This window comes from Delphinus delphis, chromosome 4 (genome assembly GCF_949987515.2).
Source record: "Delphinus delphis chromosome 4, mDelDel1.2, whole genome shotgun sequence".
NCBI classification, from domain to species: Eukaryota; Metazoa; Chordata; class Mammalia; order Artiodactyla; family Delphinidae; genus Delphinus; species Delphinus delphis.
In genome coordinates, this window is record NC_082686.1 from 115,481,256 (window position 1) to 115,506,389 (window position 25,134).

At 38.0% G+C, this 25,134-nt stretch overlaps 1 protein-coding gene and 1 non-coding gene across 9 annotated transcripts in view; one reads left to right on the forward strand and one right to left on the reverse strand.

The window, feature by feature from the left end:
* Window positions 1–202: 202 nt before the first annotated feature.
* CEP70 (centrosomal protein 70) overlaps window positions 203–25,134 on the reverse strand; it is a 79,787-nt gene continuing 54,855 nt past the window's right edge. For all 8 annotated transcript variants that reach the window (XM_069540648.1, XM_060011324.1, XM_060011320.1 and 5 more), the window contains 7 exons: window positions 23,673–23,778; window positions 6,622–6,792; window positions 4,883–5,029; window positions 4,533–4,701; window positions 4,254–4,368; window positions 3,185–3,264; window positions 203–910 (listed from right to left, as the gene is read on the reverse strand). In XM_069540648.1, the coding sequence (XP_069396749.1) occupies window positions 849–910; window positions 3,185–3,264; window positions 4,254–4,368; window positions 4,533–4,701; window positions 4,883–5,029; window positions 6,622–6,792; window positions 23,673–23,778 (850 nt within the window). In that variant the 3' untranslated portion in view covers window positions 203–848. The remainder of the gene's footprint in view (window positions 911–3,184; window positions 3,265–4,253; window positions 4,369–4,532; window positions 4,702–4,882; window positions 5,030–6,621; window positions 6,793–23,672; window positions 23,779–25,134) is intronic.
* LOC132425193 (U6 spliceosomal RNA) lies at window positions 11,969–12,075 on the forward strand. Its single transcript, XR_009519386.1, has one exon. It is a non-coding gene; the product is annotated as a U6 spliceosomal RNA (small nuclear RNA).

Sequence of the window (25,134 nt, forward strand, 5' to 3'; positions counted from 1 at the left end):
ACAGATGTGAAGCCAAACACCTGTCCTTTAAGAAAATCAGAATGAATATGGAGAACAGAGGGTAAGTAGAAAACTACTCTTACGTAAAACACAGCAAAGGTGAACCAGGAAGGGTGCCCAAGGAAGGCTCAGCCTAGTAAGAGAATACGACTCATTATCGGTGAGGAATACAAGTAAGTCACTGAGAACATTTAGGTTTGGAAATTCATTACAAAAATTTTATTTAAGATTTCATGCCCTTATAAAAAGTACATCACATCAAGATAGCAAAAAGGACACTTTATGAGAGACTCACATCCACTCATCTATTTTACCTCATAATTCATTTCCTACCCTAACACGATAAAAACTTTTTTCCTTCTTCCTTTTGTTCCTTCTGCTCTGAAAGGGCAAGTGTCATGAGGGATATCTTAATAGTATGTGCCATTTCCTTGCCAGGAAAGCAACAGCTTCCTGCTGGCTGGACTAAAGAGAGCCACTGGCATTCCTTGTTCCCAGGCCAAAAAACTCTGAACTTAAATGCAACCTTTCTATTACTTGCACTCTCTCCCTGAGTGTCTCTCTTACACGCTGTACTTTAAAACAATCTTACATTTTAAGCACTCAAGAATTGCTTAAGAAATGATTAAAGGATCTAAAGTTAATTTAGTAATTAAACTTAGCAATGTTTTCTATAAAAGAATCTCAAAGTTAATAAAAATTATATGGATGGAGAAGGACCCAACAGAAAGAAGGGGGTGAATTCTGAGAGTATATACATTTTATAACCCTTGTCTCAGAGTAAGATCAATCCTACAAAATATTTAGAATGTTAAGAATGCAATTTACACAGTAAAAATGATTTGTTTTCAGCATGAAAGTATTTTTAATTTCCTTACTGCAGGTACAATGGCATCCAAGTCATCAATTTCTGTAACAGAAAAACAACAATAATAAAAGAATAGCTTTATCCACTGTTAGGCTCAGATGAAATGAGAATCTCTATTCAGAGGCAAACTTCAGACACAAAGGCAACATCACTAGTGCTTTCATGCACATGAAACTTTTCTCCAATAGTGGTGATGAGTGTATCGCTGATTCAGACACAGATGCTTCACAGGGCAAAAAAAAGGGTAAAAGCTATCACACACCTACAAAAGCACCCTCTGACTCTGATATTAATCTCATTAGCAGTGTGCTCTTATTAACAGATCCTACTAGCAACATTTATGATATTATGTTACTGCCTCTTTAACTACATGGGTGAGCCTACATGGTGAAATCCCCAGTAGAGGCACTATCTCTCATGGGCCCCCATCTAAGGACTTAGGGATTTCTTCTCTTGGAACACAGTCCTGTCCTAAATCTATGATAAAGATTTCTCATTAGTAGGATGGCTCTTAGGTCTACCTTTTAGGATGAAGCCTATCTACCTAATAAAAGGTGTGAGGTGTCTCAGAGTAAAATCTCAGATGCGATGTATTATAGAGCTTAGCCTGGTCCAGCCTACAAGATAGTTCAGGTTCTTCTCTGCCAGATTCTTTCTGAATTTGACTTCTCTTCCTAAGACTATCTTCTTCCAACCAGCCTAAGTTAGAATTCACCATCTGGAAGCTCCTAGCCACTAAGGAAGGTCCTTCCTCTGATTATGTAGACTCCAGCCCTACTTAAGGTAAACCCCAGTGGCAGGTTCTCTAAATTCTCACCACTTTTTTCTAGATTATTCTGCTAGTTCACTGTTCATAAACTCACTTCCTTTACATAAAACGTGATTCCTTGGATTCCATCTCTTTCCCTCCATGTTTAGCTGGATTTTGATTGTTCTTCCTTTAGCCAAAACACATGACCCATGCTGTTTAAGTTCCTGACTTCAGTCAGAATCCTTATCTGAATCCACTTATCAAAATATAGGAAAGGAAAAAAATATGAGCAAATCTACAGCAGAGAATTTGGTTCACATCTTACATTGTGGTAAGGTACAAAGATCAAGTTATTCCCTGACCTGCATTCTAAAATCACACCTGTTGAATTGAAGCAAATGATCCTACATGAACCATGCTGAGTATCCTATCTGAGGGGAAGTTTCTATAGAAGGATTCTGAAATAAGTGTTGCTAGCACACCTATTAAAATGTTTATTAATGACAAGAAACTCATTGTTTAATTGCTACGCCAAAGCAAGTAAAATCATATTATTGCAGGAAACAAGGCTCTCTGAGATACAAGGCAACACACTTATACAATTCCACATCTCAAGTTAAACTTTCAAATTACATTTTCCCAAACAACAACAAAAAAACACTTTCAATTTCAAATGAGCTATATGGGAAAAAAAAGAATTCATTAATAAATAAATCACTTTAACCTTTTTAAAAAGTGGGGGTTTTTTTGGCCACGCTGCGCAGCTTGCGGGATTTTAGTTCCCCTGCCAGGGATTGAACTTGCACCCTCGGCAGTGAAAGCCCAGAGTCCTAATGACCACTGGACCGCCAGGGAATTCCCTAAACAGTGTTCTTAACAGTAAGATAAATTATTTTTATAGCCATATATAATCACACTTAAAGAGAACTGGGTCTCTATTTTGCCTATGATTCCTAAGCTAATTACATTTTTTTTTCCCTGTAAGAGATATTACTACTGACGAATCCCTCAATCTGACCAAGAGTGTAAAATGTAACTCTTCCCTTCAACAGATTTATAAATTTATCTCCTTTCTACAGATGTTTACTTTATATTACTTCTCATCACCTTAGAAGGAAATTTAATTTGTATATCTAAAAAACACAGTAAGTAGGAACTATCTTTAAAAAAAAAAAAGAGAGAAGAAAAAGAAGGAGAAGGAGGAAGAAGAAAAAAAAAGACACCTTCCAAGATCATAAATTCTAAGGATATTTCTCATTAGCCAATGACAGAGTCAAGGTTACACTGGGCCTAGCCAGAGTAATGTCATTTCTCATTTTAAGGTCCTAAAACAAAGGCAGCCCCCAGCTCCTTAAAGGATATATATATGTTTCTCTGTTCTGCAGACTAATCCCAACCAACTTTAACTGCAAGTTAGAAGTTTGTTTCCAGAACTGTTAGTGGTTTCCAGACACTTTCTACAACTCTGGGTAAAAACACTAATACAGTGACTAAGGAGCACTGTTTCCTCAAACCCACTGACATCTTGAGACTCAAAATTTAACCACCACCAACAAAGATCTTACCTAAGACTTCAAGTAGATCATTAGTAAATGCCTGAAATGCTGGGAAAAATTCCTCATGTTCTTCCAATTTGTTGATAATGCTTTAAAAAAAATGCAGTTTACACTGAATTTCCAACTTGCATCTCACTGGACATAGAACATTTCAAAATGGAAAGAAATTGTCCTGCTAATTTAAATATAAGTTTAATGATCATTTACTGCAATCCATTCTTTTTCAGCTCTTTGTTCATCTAGTAACACTTTTCTAAAAAAAAAGTCTATTATCAGTGTAATCATCTGTTCTAAAGTTAAATCTATATAACATTCCTAATATAGGAATTTTCTATTTAGCTTGAGGATTCTTAAGAGACCATGCTTTTATAACATTTTCTAAAAAGAATTGGCTTTTATATCCTGTATTCTATTAAACATTAAGAATAAGTATCAGTAATCAGTAAAACTGTGGGAAGGAGAAAAAGACCAATAGTGAGACATACATTCCTTTTAAAAGCATTAAGTATCAGAAAACTCAAGGGTCAGGTAAGGGTTCTTGGAAAACTTGCAGAACATATGTTGAAGTATAAAATCTGGGGAAGGAGGGAGGAAGAGTATAGCTATAACATTTTGATATTTTAAAAAAACATTAGGTTTTATGTCAGAGATGCCTAGCTTTTTAAAAAAATCCTTAACATCTTCCTATCAAATAATACACATACTCTTAGTGATTATTTAGTGATCAGTGATTGATGGTAATGTACTAAAAATTGGACTTATATATTCTGAATTCACATAAAGTTGCTAATAAAGTATGAATTTCTCCATATATAATTTGGAAACAAGCTTATAGCAATAATGCTGGAGTCCTGACCCACCCTATGTAAACCTATAGGCCCTAGAGTCTACTTTTATCTTGAAAATACTTGACATTCTCTCCATCCCTAAGGTGTGAGATTATTTTAGATTGTCAAGTTATTTTAAAAAATGCTATTCCAAACAGGAAAGGTAAATAACTTATGAAGTTTTGGAAGTCTTTAATTTTACCACTCCAAACATTCTGGATGGTACTTTGCAACCTTTTCAAAATAAATACCTTTGGAGGTCTTCAGGTCCCAATACCTGCATAACCTGTTCATTCACATCTTCATTAACCAGCCTACACAATTTTCCAACTGTGCTCACCAGCACACACAATGAGGATGAACTATCTGCAAAAGAGAAATAAAAGGATAGGATATTTTAAAAGAGAGTTTTCAAAATCATTAAATCAAACACTTTATGCTTCAGTTAGCCTTGATTTTTTTAACTACTTTTTGTTGATTTATTAAAAATAATTCTTAAATGGGGGGCCAAAAAAACAAAGGGTCATCACCTAGTTCTAAGAGTTCCTGGAGGTTTCTCACAGCATTGTTCACTTCTCCAAGCCTAGTATAAACTTCATTCATTCGGGGATAGACTCCAGTTAAAGAAGGCACATCAAATAATTTTTGGAAGTGAGAAACAATAGCTTGCAAAATTTGAAAGTCTGGCATATTGCTGTCCTGCCCAAAAGAGAGAAAGAAAAAGATAGTTTACATCTTAAAATTATTCCAAATCTTTAATAAAAACTTTCAAAAGAGAAATAGAGTTCTAGTAGAATATCTATATCCATATCATTATTAGTTTCTAAGATAAAGAGTACATTAAAATGTGAACATTTATGTAAGTATTAGGTAGTATTACCTTTTCCTTATTTTCCACTTCTTCTAACATGGTATCTACTATAAACAACAGATCTTCAACTTTGACACCTTCATTTTCATCCTGCTTCTTTAAATTATGCCAAGGCACCAGTTCTGCAGATAGTATTTTCAAGGACTTATACAAATCCTTTACGAAAGAAACAATATGCTATTACTGATTTTTAAAGTTTTCATAATAATGCTAATAAAATATAATTATCCAAGCAGATTTAATATGTATATTAACCATCATCATTATTTTTTTAAAAAATACCATTATCAGTTTAGAAAAAGTCTGTTAAATTAGTTTTCTCCAGGCCTTACATATATATATATTGATTATCTGGAATCTGGATGTTTAAAGTAATTATACGTTATTTATTAGTAGCATATGTTATTCAAGTAATTATTTTGAAATATTGATGAATAAAAAATAAGCTTGTCCTTAATATTTTGCCCTTGATTTTTTAAATAAGATATACTGAGATGTAATTCACATACCATAAAATTCATCCTCTTTAAATGTGCAATTCAGTAGTTTTGACTTATTTACAGAGATGTGCAATCATCACCATTATCCAACTCTAGAACATTGTCATGACTCCAAAAAGAAACCCTGTATCCATTTACAGTCATTCCCCATTCTCTCCTGCTCTCAGCCCTTGGGTAACTACTAATCTACTTTCTGTTTCTATGGATTTGCCTATTCTGAGCATTTCATTAAAAAAAATGGAATCATACAATAAGCGGCCTTTTGTGACAGGCTTCTTTCACTTAGGATATTTTCAAGATTCATCCACGTTATAGTATGTATCTCCAGGAAAGTTTTTAATTCAAAAGGATGCCTGAAGTAATTCGACTTGATTTTCATGACAGCCTACTTAGTTTTCCTGGCCTAGATATGTTGTCCTAATCTATTTAAAACTGTGCACAAGAGGCCGGGCTCCTGGAATTTTAGAAGTCTAAGACTGGTCAATCTATAAACAAATATTTACTGAGCATCTACTATGTGCACGGCACAGTGCTTGGCCCTTTAGAACAATGCCATCCAGAAGGAATGTAATGTGTGTCACAGTAATATTGTCTAGTAGCCACATTTTAAAAAGTAAAAAGAAGTAGGTGACAATTTTAATAATATATTTAACCCAATATATCCAAAATATTATCATTTAAAAGATAATCAATATTTTAACTATTTTCCTCCATAATAACTCTTCTAAATCCAGTGTGTATTTTTATACTTGCAGCACATCTCAGTTGGGACGAGTCACATTTCAAGAGATCAAAAGCTACTTGTGGCTTAGTGATTATTGTATTAGACAGTGCAACTCTAGAATACAGAAAGAAATACAGGAAATTCTTACTTTTCTCAACTTCTTATTTTAGTCCTCCACTTATTTAACACTCTCCAATTAATACCCAGACCTCACATATTAATATCTTTAATCTTTCATTTGGTAAGAAGGCAGTTATCTATTTTAGCAATTCAAGGCAACACAATTCAGTGCCAAATAAATGTATTAAACAATACGTGCCACCAGAATTTGAAAAAAAGTCAGGAAGTCAGAGCATAACGATACTTTCATTAACCAATGTTTTTCATCAGTAAGGTGCAATTATAAAGAAAAAGTCTATGGTAAAAGCACATCAAATATAAAACTTTGCTTGAGAATAAAAGTATATAAAGCCCATGGACTCCTACAGATTTGCAAAGCCTGTAAAGAATATTCAACCCCTTACCTTTAAGGAAGCCAGCTGATCTGCCCACATTTCTATTATAGGAACAAGATGCTCAAATCCACAATCCTGAACAAGATCTTTATTAAAATGTTGGGCTCCTCCTTTGCTCTGTTTATAAATTATTACTGGAGCTCTTGGATTGTGAATAATTGAATTGATGCTCCTTAATACCTTTAAAAAAGACAGTGTTTTTAGTTGAAATGTTTACCACAGTCCTATCAAAGTGATATATGTTAAAGGAGTGCTTTACATATCAATGTAACATCATTACCGAGTTAGAGATTCATTGGACAGGATTCACCAAAACAAGTGTCTTTCAAAGGACTGTACAGAACAAGTGAGTGAAAAATGCTGTGTTATTTTTCTTTTTTTCCCATAGAAAGCTACAGGTCTCCTGAGAATTTGATTTCTGATGCTTATTAACAAGCAGTTTTGTTGTTGCTGTTGTTTGGTTTAGAACATGCATTTCAATGTTTTGCTTCTATTATATTTAAACTCTACTTTGAATTCCATTTTAATGGAAAAAATAATTAATTCGCCTTCATTAAATTATTAATGAGCACAGGAACATAGTATTTCTTCTCCCTCTGCCTCACACCAAAGATTAAGGAGGGCAGCAGAACTCCTAAAAGAAATCAGGGAGCTGATATTAGCTGAGTGCCAGAAGGTCATAGCACAATTCCCTTCCATGAGGGTGGCAGTGAACCAAGGGGGATTACATACATGTCTAGCAGTATGTATCCATACCTCGTAGTAGATTGTTAGCAAAAATTACTGCAATTATTACTCTTCCTTACATCCTCTCCCCTTGGCAGTATCACTGCAGGTTCTCCCATCAAGAGGTAGAGTATTTCCTGCTCCTTGAATCTGGGGTAATCTTGGGCCTTGCTTTGGCATACAGAAAAGGAAGTTATGGTGTGCCAGCTTGAAGCCCAAGACTCAAGGGGGCTTGATTATTTCTGCTCTCTCCCGTTGAGATCTGCTGCCACATGGACCAGCCCAGGCTAGATGGTGAATGATGAAAGACACATAACCCAGTCAACCCAATCACTCTAATACAACTCCAGAGCCACTTAGCTGACTTGTACCAGATTGCAGATGCATGAGGGAGCCCAGCTGCAATCAACAGAACTGCCCAGCTGTCCAAGCACCGTAATATTAAAGGGGTGTTATTTTAAGTCACTAAGTTTTAGAAAGGTTTGTTACACAGCAAAAATAAACTGATACGTATATAAAGTCAAAGATAGAATAGAGCAAGGAGAGGAGGCAGCAACAAGAGAAGTCTGCCCTTTTACTTCTTCTGGTATGGTAAGAATATACCCTGTGACCAAGTGGACACTTTGGAAGACAGTCAAGCTTTGCTTTCATGGAAAAAAAAAAAAAGCTACCTATAGCTGGAGGACCCTAAGGGAGTGTCACTTCAACAAGAGGAAGAGAGGGATTCATAAGAGATCAGCTGGAAAATGCATTGCCCACAGAATGAATGGTACGATGCCAAGGTCCCTAGTTGGTAGGGAGGAAATAACTGCACACACACACACACACACACACACACACACACACACACACACATTCTGTGATAGAGAAAAACAGGCAGTATTTGGTCATTAGCCACACAAAGGGCACCAGTGCTAGATTATACCAGCACCAGTCGAGAAAGATTCTACCCTTTTGCTTTGTGTTCTCACTCAACATTCACCCTCACTGACAACCTGGAAGAAGCTAGATATAGCAGAGGACTAGGAGTGAAGGGGAGCAATGAGAATAAAGAAACAGATCACACCCACTTGCCACACTGCTTATTTGGAGAAGCATAGGTCAGACATGAGATAAAGTAAGCATAAGGTAGAAGCCTTGAACTGGATGAGAGACTGAAGTTTTGACTGAGATTTGAATGACTTTTTCTCCCAACTTTTCAACAAGGAAACTTTGAAACATACAGAAAATAAAAAGAATATAAACAATAAATACTATATTATATAGTCAGTGTTCACCAGAAACAGAACCAATAGGATGTGTATGTGTGTGTGCAAATGTCTGTGTATTTATTTATTATAAGGAATTGGCTCACACAATTATAGGAGCTGACAAGTCCTGAGATCTGCAGTCAGCAATTGCTGAGATCTGCAGTCAGCAATGCAGCAATGCTGCAGTTAGCCAATGGCATAGTTCTAGTCTGAATTCCCACAAGCTTGAGACCAAGGAAGAGCCAATGTTTCAGTTCAACACTTGAAAGCTGGAAAAAAAATTGATGTCCCAGCTCAAAGGCAGTCAGGCAGGCAGAAAGTTCCTTCTTCCTCAGCCTTTTTGGTCTACTCAGGCCTTCAGGTGACGTGATGAGACCCAGCCACCACGAGGAGGGCTTTACCCAGTCCACCATTTCAAATGTTACTCTCCTCCAGAAACACCCTCACAGACACACCCAGAACAAGGCTTGACCAAATTATCTGGGCACCCTCTGGCCTAGTCAAGCTGACACATAAAATTAACCATCACAAGTCCACCCCTTGTCAACTTGGCACCCATACACTTTGCCTCAAACCATACTTAATCTCCAAATAAAGACAATAACAAGATCATGGATCACCTAACATGATACAACTGTGCTGTGTACAGCCAAAAATGTACTAACCCCTTTGCCAGAAGAAGAGGTAAAGTCCTAAAGTGAGGATTACTCTTCTCCTTGATACCCTGTAACTTAAAAACTATGATATAAAAATAACAGTACTCAAATATGATGACATAGTCATTATATGATAAGAGAATAAGAGCAGGAAAAGAACAAAGATATTTGCTATATATATATATATATATATATATATGTATTTACAAATATATACATACACCCATGTGAACATATTCATAACCAAATAAGGAGGAAATACACATGACAATTATAATCCTCATTTCTATAAGTCATCTTATGGTCACAGCTGGTATTTATCACTACTTTCTTCCATTACCTTTTTTTTATTATGTTTGCCTTCAGCAAGCACCTCAGCTGGTCCTGGTCCTTTACTTGCTGGGGTAATCCAAATCTTCATTCCTGAAGGGTCTGGGCCATTAGTAGTTCTGCCTAGACCAGGTTGTTGGAGTTTTCCATTGACCTTTATCACAAGGCATGGCAATACTAAGAGATGCCCTAAGGGATGGCCTGTATTCTAGACATTCTCTTCCTTTCCTTCCTTGTGGAGTGGTAGTACACTGCTCAAAGTTCTGCCCAGTGGGAGGATTTCCCTTCACTTCTTTCCTTCAGGGATGTCCCAGACAGAAGCTGTAGTGTTGCAGTTGTCTACTTTAATGTGGTCCCTACAGATTATGCAGAGCCACCTGTAAATCAGGCCTAAGTCTACCCTTCTTATGTCAATTGATCATAGGGAACTCCCCATGAGGCCACAGGTGCAGGCTGGGGGAGAGAAGGTAGTGCAGCAAGAGTGGGAAACCGCAGGCATTTGGCCACTGCTTCATGTAATTTATTGTGCCTTCAGGGCCTGCTCAGGCCCAATTTCACATGTACCACCTTCATTCGATGACAGAGTGCTGCTGTGCTCACCCAGTTTTATTGGCTTCGTGGGTCAGATGACACCCAGCTCATGACGGGTAATTCAAGTCACATGGTAACTTTGTGGCCCACCGTTAAGCCTTTTACTCAGGCCCCGCAGCAGGCCAAGAGTTATTACTTAAAAGGAAAGTAGTTATTTGCAGAGGATGACAGGATCCTTCTCCAAAATCCTAAGAGCCTGACTTATGATTCACCTACAGGGGCCGCCAAAGGCTACAAGCAGCATCCCTACCTGCCATGACAGTCTAAGCCCCATCGGATCTGCTGGATCCTGTTGTCCGAATGGCAGAGCAGCTTGCATGGCAGCCTGGACCGATGCAGAGCCTTCTCTTGTTCTGGGCCCCACTCAAAACTAGTGCCTTTTCAGATCACTCAGTAAATGGGTTGGAGTAACACATCACATGAGGAATATGTTACCTCCAAAATCCAAAGAGGCCTACTAGGTGCTGTGCCAGGTTTTTGGTTGTAAGAGGTGCCAGAGCAATAACTTATCCTTTACCTTAAAGGGAGATCTTGACATGCCCACACCACTTGAGCCCTAGAAGTTTCACTGAAGTAGAAGGCCCCTGAATTTTTGTTACATTTCTTTCCCATCCTTTAACATGCAAATGTCTTACCAATAAGTTGCTACTTCTTGCTCAGTAGGTCCAATCAGCGTAACATCATCAATGTAACTGGCCAGTGTGATATCTTATAGAAGGGAAAGGTGATCAAGATCCTTGTCAACTAAGTTATGATATAGGGCTGGAGAGCTGATATACCCCTAAGGCATGACAGTGAAGGTATATTATTGGCTTTGCCAGTTTAAGCAAACCACTAGTGGTGGTCCTTATTGACAGGTATGGAGAAAAAAGATTTTCTCATCTCATTCAGAAACATTCTCAGAAAAACCCAGAATAATGTTTGACCAAATATCTGGGCACCCTGTAGCCCAGTCAAGTTGATAAATAAAATGAACCATCACAAACACCCATATAATCACTACCTAGATTCAATAATTGTTAACATTTTGCCATATTTGCTCACTCTATCTATATTTTGAGCTGAACCATTTGAAGAAACTGCAGACATGATAACACTTCACTCTCATACATACTTAAGCATGCATCTCTTAAAAGTAGGCATATTCTTCTACAAAGTCATAATGCCATTATTATAAATAAGAAAATTAACAATAATTTCCCCACACACACACCTACAGTCAGTATTTGACAAAGAAGGCAAAATACACAATGGAGGAAAAAAAGTCTCTTCAGCAAGTGGTGCTGGGAAAGCTGGACAGCTGCATGTAAATCAATGAAGTTAGAACACTCCATCACACCAGAAACAAAAAATAAACTCAAAGTGGCTTAAAGACTTAAATATAAGACAGGACACCATAAGACTCCTAGAAGAGAACATAGGCAAAACATTCTCTGACATAAATTGTAGCAATGTTTTCTTAGGTCAGTCTCCCAAGGCAATAGAAATAAAAGCAAAAATAAACAAATGGGACCTAATCAACTTATAAGATTTTGCACAGCAAAAGAAACCATAAACAAAATGGACAACCTATGTACTGAGGGAAAATATTTGCCAATGATGTGACCAACAAGGGCTTAATTTCCAAAATATACAAACAGCTCATACAACTGAATAACAAAAAAGCAAACAACCCAATCAAAAAATGGGCAGAAGACCTAAATAGACATTTTTCCAAAGAAGACATACAGATGGCCAATAGGCACATGAAAAGGTGCTCAATACTGCTAATTGTTAGAGAAATGCAAATCAAAACTACAATGAGTGCTCGCTTCGGCAGCACATATACTAAAACTGGAACGGCACAGAGAAGATTAGCATGGACCCTGTGCAAGGATGACAAGCAAATTCGTGAAGCGTTCCATATTTTTTTGTTATAAAGCAGAAACTAACACACCATTGTAAAGCAATTATACTCCAATAAAGATGTTAAAAAAAAAGAACTACAATAAGGTACCACCTCATGCTGGTCAGAATGGCCATCATTAAAATCTACAAATAACAAATGTTGGAGAGGGTATGGAGGAAAGGGAACCTTCCTACACTGTTGGTGGGAATGTAAGGTGGTGCAGCTACTGTGGAAAACAGTATGAAGGTTCCACAGAAAACTAAAAATAGAGTTACCACATGATCCAGCAATCCCACTCTTGGGCATATATCCTGAGAAAACTATAATTCAAAAAGACACATGCACCCCAATGTTCACAGCAGCACTATTTACAACAGCCAAGACATGGAAACAACCTAAATGTCCATCGACAGGTGAATGGATAAAGAAGACATGGTACATATATATACACAATGGAATACTACTCAGCCATAAAAAAGAATGAAATAATACCATTCGCAGCAACATGGATGGACCTAGAGACTATCATACTAAGTGAAGTAAGTCAGACAGAAAAGACAAATATTATATGATATCACTTATATGTGGAAGCTAAAATATGATATAAATAAATGTGTTTACAAAACAGAAACAGACTCACAAACATACAAAACAAACTTATGGTTATCAAAGGGGAAAGTTGGGGGAGGGATAAACAAGGAGTTTCAGATTACCAGATACAAATTACTACATATAAAATAGATAAACAACAAGGCTGTACCGTATAGTACAGGGTACGGTACTATATTCAATATCTTGTAATAACCTATAATAAAAAAGAATATATATGGATATATACATAACTGAATAACTTTGCGGTACAACAGAAACTTAACGCATTGTAATCAACTATACTTCAAGAAAAAATAATAAAAATAAAATAAAAACCCAATAATTCCCTAACATCATCAATGCTTGGACTGAAGTTTAAATATACTGATATGTATAATATGTGACTATAACCCCCTTGCCAAAAGCTATGAGTTCTACTTTATATATTATTCAAGAACGGGAAAGGGAGACTCAAAACAACCACTTTAAAGAGAGAAGAGTTGGAGCTTCCCTGGTGGTGCAGTGGTTGAGAATCTGCCTGCCGATGCAGGGGACACATGGTTCAATCCCTGGTCCGGGAAGATCCCACATGCTGCGGAGCAACTAAGCCCGTACGCTACAACTACTGAGCCGGCGCCCTAGAGCCCATGAGCCACAACTACTGAGCCCACCTGTCACAACTACTGAAGCCCGCATGCTTAGAGCCTGTGCTCTGCAACAAAGAGAAGGCACCACAATGAGAAGCCTGCACACTGCAATGAAGAGTAGCCCCCACTCGCCACAACTAAAGAAAGCCCACGTGTAACAACGAAAACCCAATGCAGCCAAAAATAAATTAATAAATTTAAAAAATACTTCAAAAATAAACAGAGAGAAGAGTAAAGCCATTTCCTTTGTTTCCACCATCAAGCCCAGGCTATTTGATAAATAAAAATAATAAAAATAAATAAACGAATAATTCCCTAATATCAGGGAATTATAAAGTATAAAGACAACATACCGTTTTCATACTGAATTTTTGTCCCTACTCATACTTCAAGTTACAACTCACAGGTCTCCTGGTAATATGATTTGAGATGTTTATTTTGGAGCATTTTTATTATTTATTTATTTATTTAGTTCAACAGAGTGTATTCAACATTTCACTTCTATTTAAACACATTCCAGGGCTTCCCTGGTGGCACAGTTGTTAAGAAGCCGCCTGCCAATGCAGGGGACACAGGTTTGAGCCCTGGTCCGGGAAGATCCCACATGCCGCAGAGCAACTAAGCCCATGCGCCACAACTACTAGCCCGCGCTCTACATTTACTGAAGCCCATGCACCTAGAGCCCATGCTCTGCAACAAGAGAAGCCACCGCAATGAGAAGCCTGTGCACCGCAACGAACAGTAGTCCCCGCTAGTCACAACTAGAGAAAGCCTGCACACAGCAACAAAGACCCAACACAGCCAAAAAAAAAAGACCCTAAACACATCCCTTTAATGGAAAAATTAATTAATTCCCCTCCACGGAATTATTATTGACAACAGAGTATATTCTTCTTCTTTTATTTTTTCTGGGGGGCAGTGCTGAAGTATTAAAGGATAGCTTTATTACTTTGCCAGGCAATGGGGTCATACTGGACTTCTGCCTCGAAAACCTATGTGTCCTAATCCAGGAGGATTTTTTCTTTTTAATCTTTTTTTATTTTTTTAACACCGTTATTGGAGTATAATTGCTTTACAATGTTGTGTTAGTTTCTGCTGCATAACACAGTGAATCAGCTTTACATATAAATATATCCCCATATCTCTTCCCTCTTGCATCTCCCTCCCACCCTCCCTATCCCACCCCTCTAGGTGGTCACAAAGCACGAAGCTGATCTCCCTGTGCTATGCAGCTGCTTTCCAGTAGCTATCTATTTTACATTTGGTAGTGTATATATGTCAATGCTACTCTCTCACTTAGTCCCAGCTTACCCTTCCCCCTCCCCATGTCCTCAAGTCCATTCTCTACATCTCCATCTTTATTCCTGTCCTGCCCCTAGGTTCATGAGAACCATTCTTTTTTAGATTTCATATATATATGTTAGCATACGGTATTTATTTTTCTCTTTCTGACTTACTTCACTCTGTATAACACACAGACTCTAGGTCCATCCACATCACTACAAATAACTCAATTTCGTTTCTTTTTATGGCTGAATAATATTCCATTGTATATATGTGCCACATCTTCCTTATCCATTCATCTGTCGATGGACACTTAGGTTGCTTACACGTCCTGGCAACTGTAAACAGTGCTTCAATGAATATTGTGATACTTTTTTTTTTTTTTTTTTTTTTTTTGCAGTACGCGGGCCTCTCACTGTTGTGGCCTCTCCCGTTGCAGAGCACAGGCTCCGGACGCGCAGGCTCAGCAGCCATGGCTCACGGGCCCAGCCGCTCCACGGCATGTGGGATCTTCCTGGACCGGGGCACAAACCCGTGTCCCCTGCATCGGCAGGTGGTCTCTCAACCACTGCGCCACCAGGGAAGTCCACATGTCTTTTTGAATTATGGTTTTCTCAGGGAATATGCCCAGTAGTGGAATTGCTGGGTCATATGGTAGTTCTATTTTTATTTTGAGGAACCTCCATACTGTTCTCCATAGTGGCTGTATCAGTTTACATTCCCACCAAGAGTGCAAGAGGGTTCCCTTTTCTCCACACAATCTCCAGCATTTATTGTTTGTAGGCTTTTTGATGATGGCCATTCTGACTGGTGTGAGGTGATAGGTCATTGTGGTTTTGATTTGCCTTTCTCTAATGATTAGTGATGTTGAGTATCCTTTCATTTGTTTGTTGGCAATCTGTGTATCTTCTCTGCAGAAATGTCTATTGAGGTCTTCCGCCCACATTTGGATTGGACTGTTGTTTTGATACTGAGCTGCATGAGCTGCTTGTATATTCTGGAGATTAATCCTTTGTCAGTTGCTTCATCTGCAAATATTTTCTCCCATTCTGAGGGTTGTCTTTTCGTCTTGTTTATGGTTTCCTTTGCTGAGCAAAAGTTTTTAAGTTTCATTAGGTCCCATTTGTTTATTTTTGTTTTTATTTACATTTCTCTAGGAGGTGGGTCAAAAGGGATCTTGCTGTGATTTATCTCATAGATTGTTCGGCCAATGTTTTCCTCTAAGAGTTTGATAGTGTCTGGCCTTATATTTAGGTGTTTAAACCATTTTGAGTTTATTTTTTTGTATGGTGTTAGGAAGTGTTCTAATTTCATTCTTTTACATGTAGCTGCCCAGTTTTCTCAACACCACTTATTGAAGAGGCTGTCTTTTCTCCATTGTATATTCTTGCCTCCTTTATCAAACATAAGCTGACCATATGTGCATAGGTTTATCTCTGGGCTTTCTATCCTGTTCCATTGATCTATATGTCTGTTTTTGTGCCAGTACCATACTGTCTTGATTACTGTCACTTTGTAGTATAGTCTAAAGTCAGGGAGCCTGATTCCTCCAGCTCCGTTTTTCTTTCTCATGATTGCTTTGGGGGACTTCCCTGGTGACACAGTGGTTAAGAATCAGCCTCCCAATGCAGGGGACATGGGTTCGAGCCCCGGTGTGGGAAGATCCCACATGCTGCAGAGCAACTAAGCCCATGCTCCAAAACTACTGAGCCTGCACTCTAGCACCCATGAACCACAACTACTGAGCCCATGTGCCACAACTACCGAAGCCACATTGCACAACTTCTGAAGCCCGTGCACCTAGAGCCTGTGCTCCGCAACAAGAGAAGCCACTGCAATGAGAAGCCCACGCACCACAACAAAGAGTAGCCCTCGCTCACCACAACTAGAGAAAGCCCGCACCCAGCAATGAAGACTCAATGCTGCCATAAATAAATAAATTTATAAAGAAGAAGAAAAAGATTGCTTTGGCTACTCAGGGTCTTTTGTGTTTCCAAACAAATTAAAATTTTTTCTTCTAGTTCTGTGAAAAACGCCATTGGTAGTTTGATAGGGATTGCACTGAATCTGCAGATTGCTTTGGGTAGTATAGTCATTTTCACAATATTGATTCTTCCAATCCAAGAACACAGTATATCTCTCCATCTGTTTGTATCATCTTTAGTTTCTTTCATCAGTGTCTTACAGTTTTCTGCATACAGGCCTTTTGTCTCCTTAGGTAGGTTTATTCCTAGGTATTTTATTCTTTTTGTTGCAGTGGTAAATGGGGGTGTTTCCTCATTTTCTCCTTCAGATTTTTCGTCGTTAGTTTATAGGAATGCAACAGATTTCTGTGCATTAATTTTGTATCCTGCTACTTTACCAAATTCATTGATAGCTCTAGTAGTTTTCTGGTGGCATCTTTAGGATTCTCTATGTATAGTATGTCATCTGTAAAGAGCGACACTTTTAGTTCTTTTCCGATTTCGATTCCTTTTATTTCTTTTTCTTCTCTGACTGCCATAGCTAAAACTGCCAAAACTATGTTGAATAATAGTGGTGAGAGTGGGCAACCTTGTCTTGTTCCTGATCTTAGAGGAAATGGTTTCAGTTTCTCACCACTGAGAATGTTGGCTGTGGGTTTGTCATATATGGCCTTTATTATGTTGAGGTAGGTTCCCTCTATGCCCACTTTCTGGAGAGTTTTTATCATAAATGGGTGCTGAATTTTGTCAAAAGCTTTTTCTGCATCTATTGAGATTATCATATGGTTTTTATCCTTCAATTTGTTAATATGGTGTATCACATTGATTGATTTGTATATATTGAAGAATCCTTGCATTCCTGGGATAAACCACACTTGATCATGGTGTATGATCCTTTTAATGTGTTCTTGGATTCTGTTTGCTAGTATTCTGTTGTGGATTTTTGCATCTATGTTCATCAGTGATATTGGCCTGTAGTTTTCTTTTTTTGTGACAACTTTGTCTGGTTTTGGTATCAGGGTGATTGTGACCTCATAGAATGAGTTTGGGAGTGTTCCTTCCTCTGCTATATTTAGGAAGAGTTTGAGAAGGATAGGTGTTAGTTCTTCTCTAAATGTCTGATAGAATTCGCCTGTGAAGCTATCTGGTCCTGGACTTGTTTGTTGGAAGATTTTTAATCACGGTTTCAATTTCAGTGCTTGTGATTGGTCTGTTTATATTTTCTACTTTTTCCTGGTTCAGTCTTGGAAGGTTGTACTTTTCTAAGAATTTGTCCATTTCTTCCAGGTTTTCCATTTTATTGGCATAGAGTTGCTTGTAGTAATTACTCATGATTCTTTTATTTCTGTAATGTCAGTTGTTACTTTTCCTTATTCATTTCAAATTCTGTTGATTTGAGTCTTCTCCCTTTTTTTCTTGATGAGTCTGGCTAATGGTTTATCAATCTTGTTTATCTTCTCAAAGAACCAGCTGTTAATTTTATTGATTTTGCTATTGTTTCCTACATTTCTTTTTCATTGTTTTCTGTTCTGAAGTTCATGATTTCTTTCCTTCTGCTAACTCTGGGTTTTTTTTGTTCTTCTTTCTCTAATTGCTTTCAGTGTAAGGTTAGGTTGTTTGAGATTTTTCTTGTTTCTTGAGGTAGGACTGTATTGCTATAAACTTCCCTCTTAGAACTGCTTTTGCTGCATCCCACAGGTTTTGGGTCATAGCGTTTTCACTGTCATTTGTTTCTATGTATTTTTTTTTTTTTTTGCGGTATGCGGGCCTCTCACTGTTGTGGCCTCTCCCGTTGCGGAGCAGAGGCTCCGGATGCGCAGGCTCAGCGGCCGTGGTTCACAGGCCCAGCCACTCCACGGCATGTGGGATCTTCCCGGACCGGGGCACGAACCCGTGCCCCCTGCATCGGCTGGCGGACTCTCAACTACTGCGCCACCAGGGAAGCCCTGTTTCTATGTATTTTTTGATTTCCTCTTTGATTTATTCAGTGATCTCTTGGTTACTTAGTACTGTTTAGCCTCCATGTGTTTAAACTATTTTTTACAGTTTTTTTTTCCTGTAATTGATATCTAGTCTCATAGCTTTGTGGTCAGAATAGATACTTGATACTATTTCAATATTCTTAAATTTACCAAGGCTTGATTTGTGACTCAAGATGTGATCTATCCTGGAGAATATTCTATGAGTACTTGCAAAGAAAGTGTATGCTGTTGTTTTTGGATGGAATGTCCTATAAGTATCAATTAAGTCCATCTGGTCTATTGTGTCATTTAAAGCTTATGTTTCTGTATTAATTTTCTGTCTGGATGATCTGTCCATTGGTGTAAGTGAGGTGTTAAAGTCCCCCACTATGAATGTGTTACTGTTGATGTCCCCTTTTAGCTGTTAGCACTTGGCTTATGTATTGAGATACTCCTATGTTGGGTGCATAAATATTTACAATTGTTATATCTTCTTCTTGGATTGATCCCTTGATCATTATGTAGTGTCTTTCTTTGTCTCTTGTAATAATCTTTATTTTAAAGTCTATTTTGTCTGAGTATTGCTACTCCAGCTATTTTTTGATTTCCATTTGCATGGAATATCTTTTTCCCTCCCCTCACTTTCAGTCTGTATGTGTCCGTAGGTCTGAAGTGGGTTTCTTGTAGACATCATATATACAGGTCTTGTTTTTGCATCCATTCAGCCAGTCTGTGTCTTTTGGTTGGAACATTTAATCCATTTACATTTAAGGTAATTATCAATATGTATGTTCCTATTACCATTTTCTTAATTGTTTTGGGTTTGTTTTTGTAGGTCTTTTCCTTCTTTTGTGTTTCCTGCCTAGAGAAGTTCCTTTAGCATTTGTTGTAAAGCTGGTTTGGTGGTGCTGAATTCTCTTAACTTTTGCTTGTCTGTAAAGGTTTTAACTTCTCCTTTGAATCTGAATGAGATCCTTGCTGGGTAGAGTAATTTTGGTTGTAGGTTTTTCCCTTTCATCACTTTAAATATGTCCTGCCACTGCCTTCTGGCTTGCAGAGTTCCTGCTGGAAGGTCAGCTGTTAACCTTATGGGGATTCCCTTGTATGTTATTTGTTTTTTATCCCTTGCTGCTTTTAATATTTTTTCTTTGTATTTAATTTTTGATAGTTTGATTAATATGTGTCTTGGCGTGTTTCTCCTTGGATTTATCCTGTATGGGACTCTCTGCCCTTCCTGTACTTGATTGACTATTTCCTTTCCCATGTTAGGGAAGTTTTCGATTATAATCTCTTCAAATATTTTCTTTTCTTTTTTGTTTTTTAAATATCTTTATTGGAGTATAATTGCTTTACAATGTTGTGTTAGTTTCTGCTGTATAAGAAAGTGAATCAGCTATAGGTATACATGTATCCCCACATCCCTCCATCTTGCATCTCCCTGGAACCCTCCCTATCTAGGTGGTCACACAGCACCAAGCTGATCTCCCCATGCTATGCAGCTGCTTCCAACTAGCTATCTATTTTACATTCTTCAAATATTTTCTCAGAACCTTTCTTTTTCTCTTCTTCTTCTGGGGCCCCTATAATTCAAATGTTGGTGCATTTAATGTTGTCCTAGAGGTCCCTGAGACTGTCTTCAATTCTTTTCATTCTTTTTTCTTTATTCTGCTCTGTGGCAGTTATTTCCACTATTTTATCTTCTAGGTCAGTTATCCGTTCTTCTGCCTCAGTTATTTTGCTACTGATTCCTTCTAGAGAATTCTTAATTTCTCTATCTTCTCATTTTAACTTACTGTGTTTGGGGTCTCCTTTTTGCAGGCTGCAGGTTCATACAGTTCCTGTTATCTTTGGTGTCTGCCCCCAGTGGGTAAGGTTGGTTCAGTCACTTGTGTAGGCTTCCTGGTGGAGGGAACTGGTGCCTGTGCTCTGGTGGGTGGGGCTGGATCTTGTCCTTCAGGTGGGCAGAGCCACATCTGGTGGAACACCTGTGTACCTTTTTTTCTTTTCCTTTGTGTTTGTCTAGTTTCACTTGAATTGCACCCTGCTCTTCAGATGAGAGTTCCTAGTGTGAAACGGCTGTGCCCATCACCTCAGCTTGGCAGGCCATCTACTGGAGCACTACGCTCCACACTGCAATTGATCTGGGAGGATTTGATCAGGGGGTTTATAACGGTGGTTCAAAGGTGGGGTCTCTGACAAGATTAGGGTGTGAGCCGGGCCTGCACTCCTTTAATCTCATCTCAGGTCTCCTAATCTTGATGATCTTCTCTGGCTCCTTCAATCCTGCCTCAGGTGGTTTGTGGGCTACTCCTCTCTTGATTAGCAACTGTTTGAATCTGCCCTTTGGAATTCAGGGAAGGTCATGGATGCTGGAGTCTTGCCTTGGTTTGTAGAAGCCAAACCTCTAGACGGACAGATTAAGGGAGTGAGCATGTTGGGAATATCCAGTCTCAGTCTTCTCACTTGCATATCCACATAAGAAAGACGAAGGATAAATAAAAGGAAGATCATTTAAAATCCAATTTAGTGTGAATTTTGTTTTAATCTTGTGTCTTGAAGAGATGCAAATTCAAAGGAAAAAGAAGATGGAATTCATAGGTAATTCAGGGTATGGAGAGCAGCTCACAATGAGGAATCCAGAGTGATTATTCCATTTGCATGTGAGGTTAGTGGCTGGACTTTTTTTTTTTAATGCTTCTTCTGGCAATTACGGTATTTGATTTTTGGAGCTTTAGTGGAGAGGGCTCTGTGTAGAGAAGCTGGGGGCCGGCTCTGTCCCTCCACGGAGCATGGTCATTCCCAAAAAGTGCCCTTCCGGCTTGGAGCACCTGGGCGATAGCAGGGCCTCCGGAGAGGGGTGGCCAGTGGCCGAGAATGGAGAGCTTTCCTTTCCTGCAAAGCAGGATTACTAATCCATCTTGGAGGGTTTTGAAGTGCACAACTCTTCATTGCAAAGGAAAATGCATCTGGACACCAGCACTTCTGGATAGTGGTGCCCCAAAATCACCCAGTCGAGCACTTTCGATAGAGCAAAGCCCCAAGATTTCCTAGAGGTATATATTCTTCTTTATAACTTAGCCACACTCTGATGATTGGCAGCAAAAGATGTATTAACAATGAATAAATGGCAAAATAAAAAATTCCCAGAGAGACTAGAATTTATGAAAGAAAAGTCACAATACAGGTCTCATCTTATTCAGAAAGGGTTTGCAGGTACTGACAAACTCTTGGTATGGGTAAAAAAAAAACGTTTTTAAGGGTAATCATTAAAAGAATAGAAAATAATTAAGATGATGATTGTCCTACCTCCTTGAAGAGAAAAAAAGAGCAAAGGAATCTCCACCTAGCAAATGTCAGGAAAGAAAAGAATGGAACAAGAAACCATGTAAATAGAAAACAGAAAGTAAGATATCAGGAATAAAAGCAGATATATAAGTTGGTCTCAGTGTCTATGAATGGTTTAATTCCCCTGATAAAAGAACAAACCCTCTCAAAGTAAATCTAAGAAACAAAATGAAATTTAGTTATATAGTGGATACAAGAGAGTTATCTAAAACAAAACAGTTTTCACAAAGGTGCCTGAACATAAAGTCAACACAGAGATATACAAAGAACCAGCAACAATCAATTAGAAAATGTAATGGAAAAAGGATCCCATTCATAATAGCAATAAAAGTTATAAGATAACTAGATAACCTAGGAAATAAACAGAACAAAAAATATGCAAAAGCTAAATTTAAAAATATATAAAACTTTATTGAAAGCTAGAAAGGAAGACCCAAAGAAAATTAGAGACATATTTCTGAGTGAGATGATTCAAAACTGTAAATGTGGTGACTTCCCTGGTGGTCCAGTGGCTAAGACTCCACACTCCCAATGCATGGGCCCAGGTTCGATCCCTGTTCAGGGAACTAGATCCCACATGCCGCAACTAAGAGTTCTCATGCCGCAATAAAGATCCCACATGCCGCAACTAAAGATCCCGCATGCCACAACTAAAGATCCCACATGCCGCAACTAAGACCTGGCACAGCCAAACAAATAAATAAAGTTTTTAAAAAAACTGTAAATGTATTATTTTTCCAAATATTAATCTAAAACATTAACTCAATTTCAGCTCATCTCAATGGGATCTATTTTTGAATTTGACAAATTATTCATACAGGAAAATAAATGTGCTAAAAATATATCCAAGGAAAAAATTTAAAAGAACAATAACAAGACACTTACCTTAAAAGGTATCAAAACCTACTATAAAGCTACAGAAATTAGTATAGAAATGGAAGAGACTAGAGAGTCTAGAAACAAACCTATGCATCTAAGGGCATATGGTATATGATATACGTTTCAATTCAGTAAAGTAGAGAAAGAATAGTCAACTAGAAGCTGCAAACTCAAATGCCTATAGAAGCCAGGTAAGAGCATAAATGAGTGAAGCAAGGACGGGGTGGGACTGTGACTAACTGAAGAGCACATGCCCATATGTGACGGGGAAAGGCCTAATTCTGTGCTGATAACGACTATGCAAGAATTTGCTGCCAGATTCTTTGGTTTTTTAAGAGAAACTAGAAATAAGGACTTAAATAAAAATCTCTTAATTAAAAAAAAATTAGTAATTAATTCAAAGTTTAAAAAAACCTGTATGGGCCCAATAAAATATGAGTGCAGGCCCAGTTCAGTCAGTAAACTACCAGGCTTACTTGCTCATTTATTCAATAATAAATGGTCTATAAATCAAGTAAAGTTAGATCTTTACATCATACCACATAGAACATTAAATTTCAGATGGACTAAATATCTAAATTAAAAAAAAGCATACAAGGACCTTAAGAAATAGATTTACTTATGTAATAATATCAACAACAGCAAAAACAAAAACAATAAAAAGGGAAATGGTTTAAGTAGGTAGAGAAAAGGATTATAAAATCTGTTAAAATCTTATCAGCTTTTCACTACCCTACTCTGAACAGGCCAAAGTCTCTTTTCAAGGGTAAGACAAATTCTCAGTCAAGTTACCAACTTTTAGCCAAGTAGCATGTCATGGCAAGACAAGACAGGCTAAGCAACACAAATAAAGGATACAAGTATTCCTTACCAATTGATAATTTGTTATACTGTGATTGTAACCAAGGTTCACTGTAAACCCCAGTCTTTCTGTCAACTGTTCAATACCTGAAAGTATCTCTGGTCAGTTAGGGTCTGCTGCTGGTCATCTTTGCTGGGCTCATCTTTTCCGTCTTTGTCCTCAGCCTTTTTTTGACTGATAAGATCCTGTAATCTAAAGGGGAAAAAACCCAAGATAATACAAAATGCTTTACTAGACACTGGATTAAGATGACAAAAATAAGCCAATGATCCAGCTACCCTCCCAAAAGCTTTGTCATTTTCCATATATATGCGTGTTTATGTGCATGCACATACATGCATATATGCATAAATTTTTTTTTAATTTTAAGCCATGTTGTCACTGGAAAACAAGAAGACCCTCTTAACAGACACAATATAGAAGGAATCCCTGAAAACTAAAGGGATCAGACTGATGAAGAAAGTTCTAACCAGTCCCCAGCACTTATAAAAAATAGAATAGGAAAGAACTACAGTAAAGGATGAAAGCAACTTCCAAGGTACTCCAAGCTTGATGCTGTAGGTAAGGGAATCAACAAACAATGGGTAGGGAAAACAGTTTGGGCACTGCAGCAGCAAGAGCTAGGCAGTTTGGTCCTTCCTTCTTCATAGTCCTCTTGTGCCGAAGAGAAGACAACAGTGACACCTGCCAGTCAAGAGGGCATGAAAACCCAAGAGACCATTGTCCCAGGTGGCTACCAGAACTCTGGGGGAAAGTCTCTTTGTCCAGAAACCTAAAAACACGAGTGTATCCATCTAGTAGCCCTTCTCCAAATATCTCTGAAGTCAAGGCTGTAGTAAATATTTCTCCCCCACCCACCATGCCTTAGAAAAAAGTCTCTTATTAAACCCACTTCAAATTAACCAGTATGCCTATCAGTTTCCTGTGGAACCCTGACCCATTAAAACTGATTCCATGACTCGTTAGTAAGCTTTACTTGCTGTTTGTAAAATAGAATAGCGACATTCTATCGTGTCATTTGCCTACTAAAAAACAGTGGCTTCCCACTACTTTTAGAACTAAATCCAATCTCCTTGGGTTAGGTTTGAACTTCTCCATGCTGGTAGTCCTAACCCAATATTCCTCTGGACTCCTTTCTTACCTCATCTCTTACTACCACCTTACAATTATCTCCTTCACTCACATGTATTCCCCTTGATCTTCACTCAATTGCTTTTCTCTGCTCTCTGGTGAGCATATGCCAGAAACAAAATAAACAGAATTAGCTCTAGATAAAAAGTCAACCTCCTTCCTCTAATAGACACAGAGACCTCACAATCTATTTTCCACCTGACTTCCCATCTATTTACCATATTCACATATTTGACAGTTTTGCCTAAAGGCAGTGCCAGGAGCATACTGTCTAGAATACAAAAGTGACACAGAAAAGCCAACAGCTCTATAGTGGGACTACAAGTCAACTGACATATCTGAATTTAAATGTTAGTTAACCTTTCATTCAGGTGGAAAAGTTTAATTTATCAATGAACTGTTTGCAAGTATGATTAA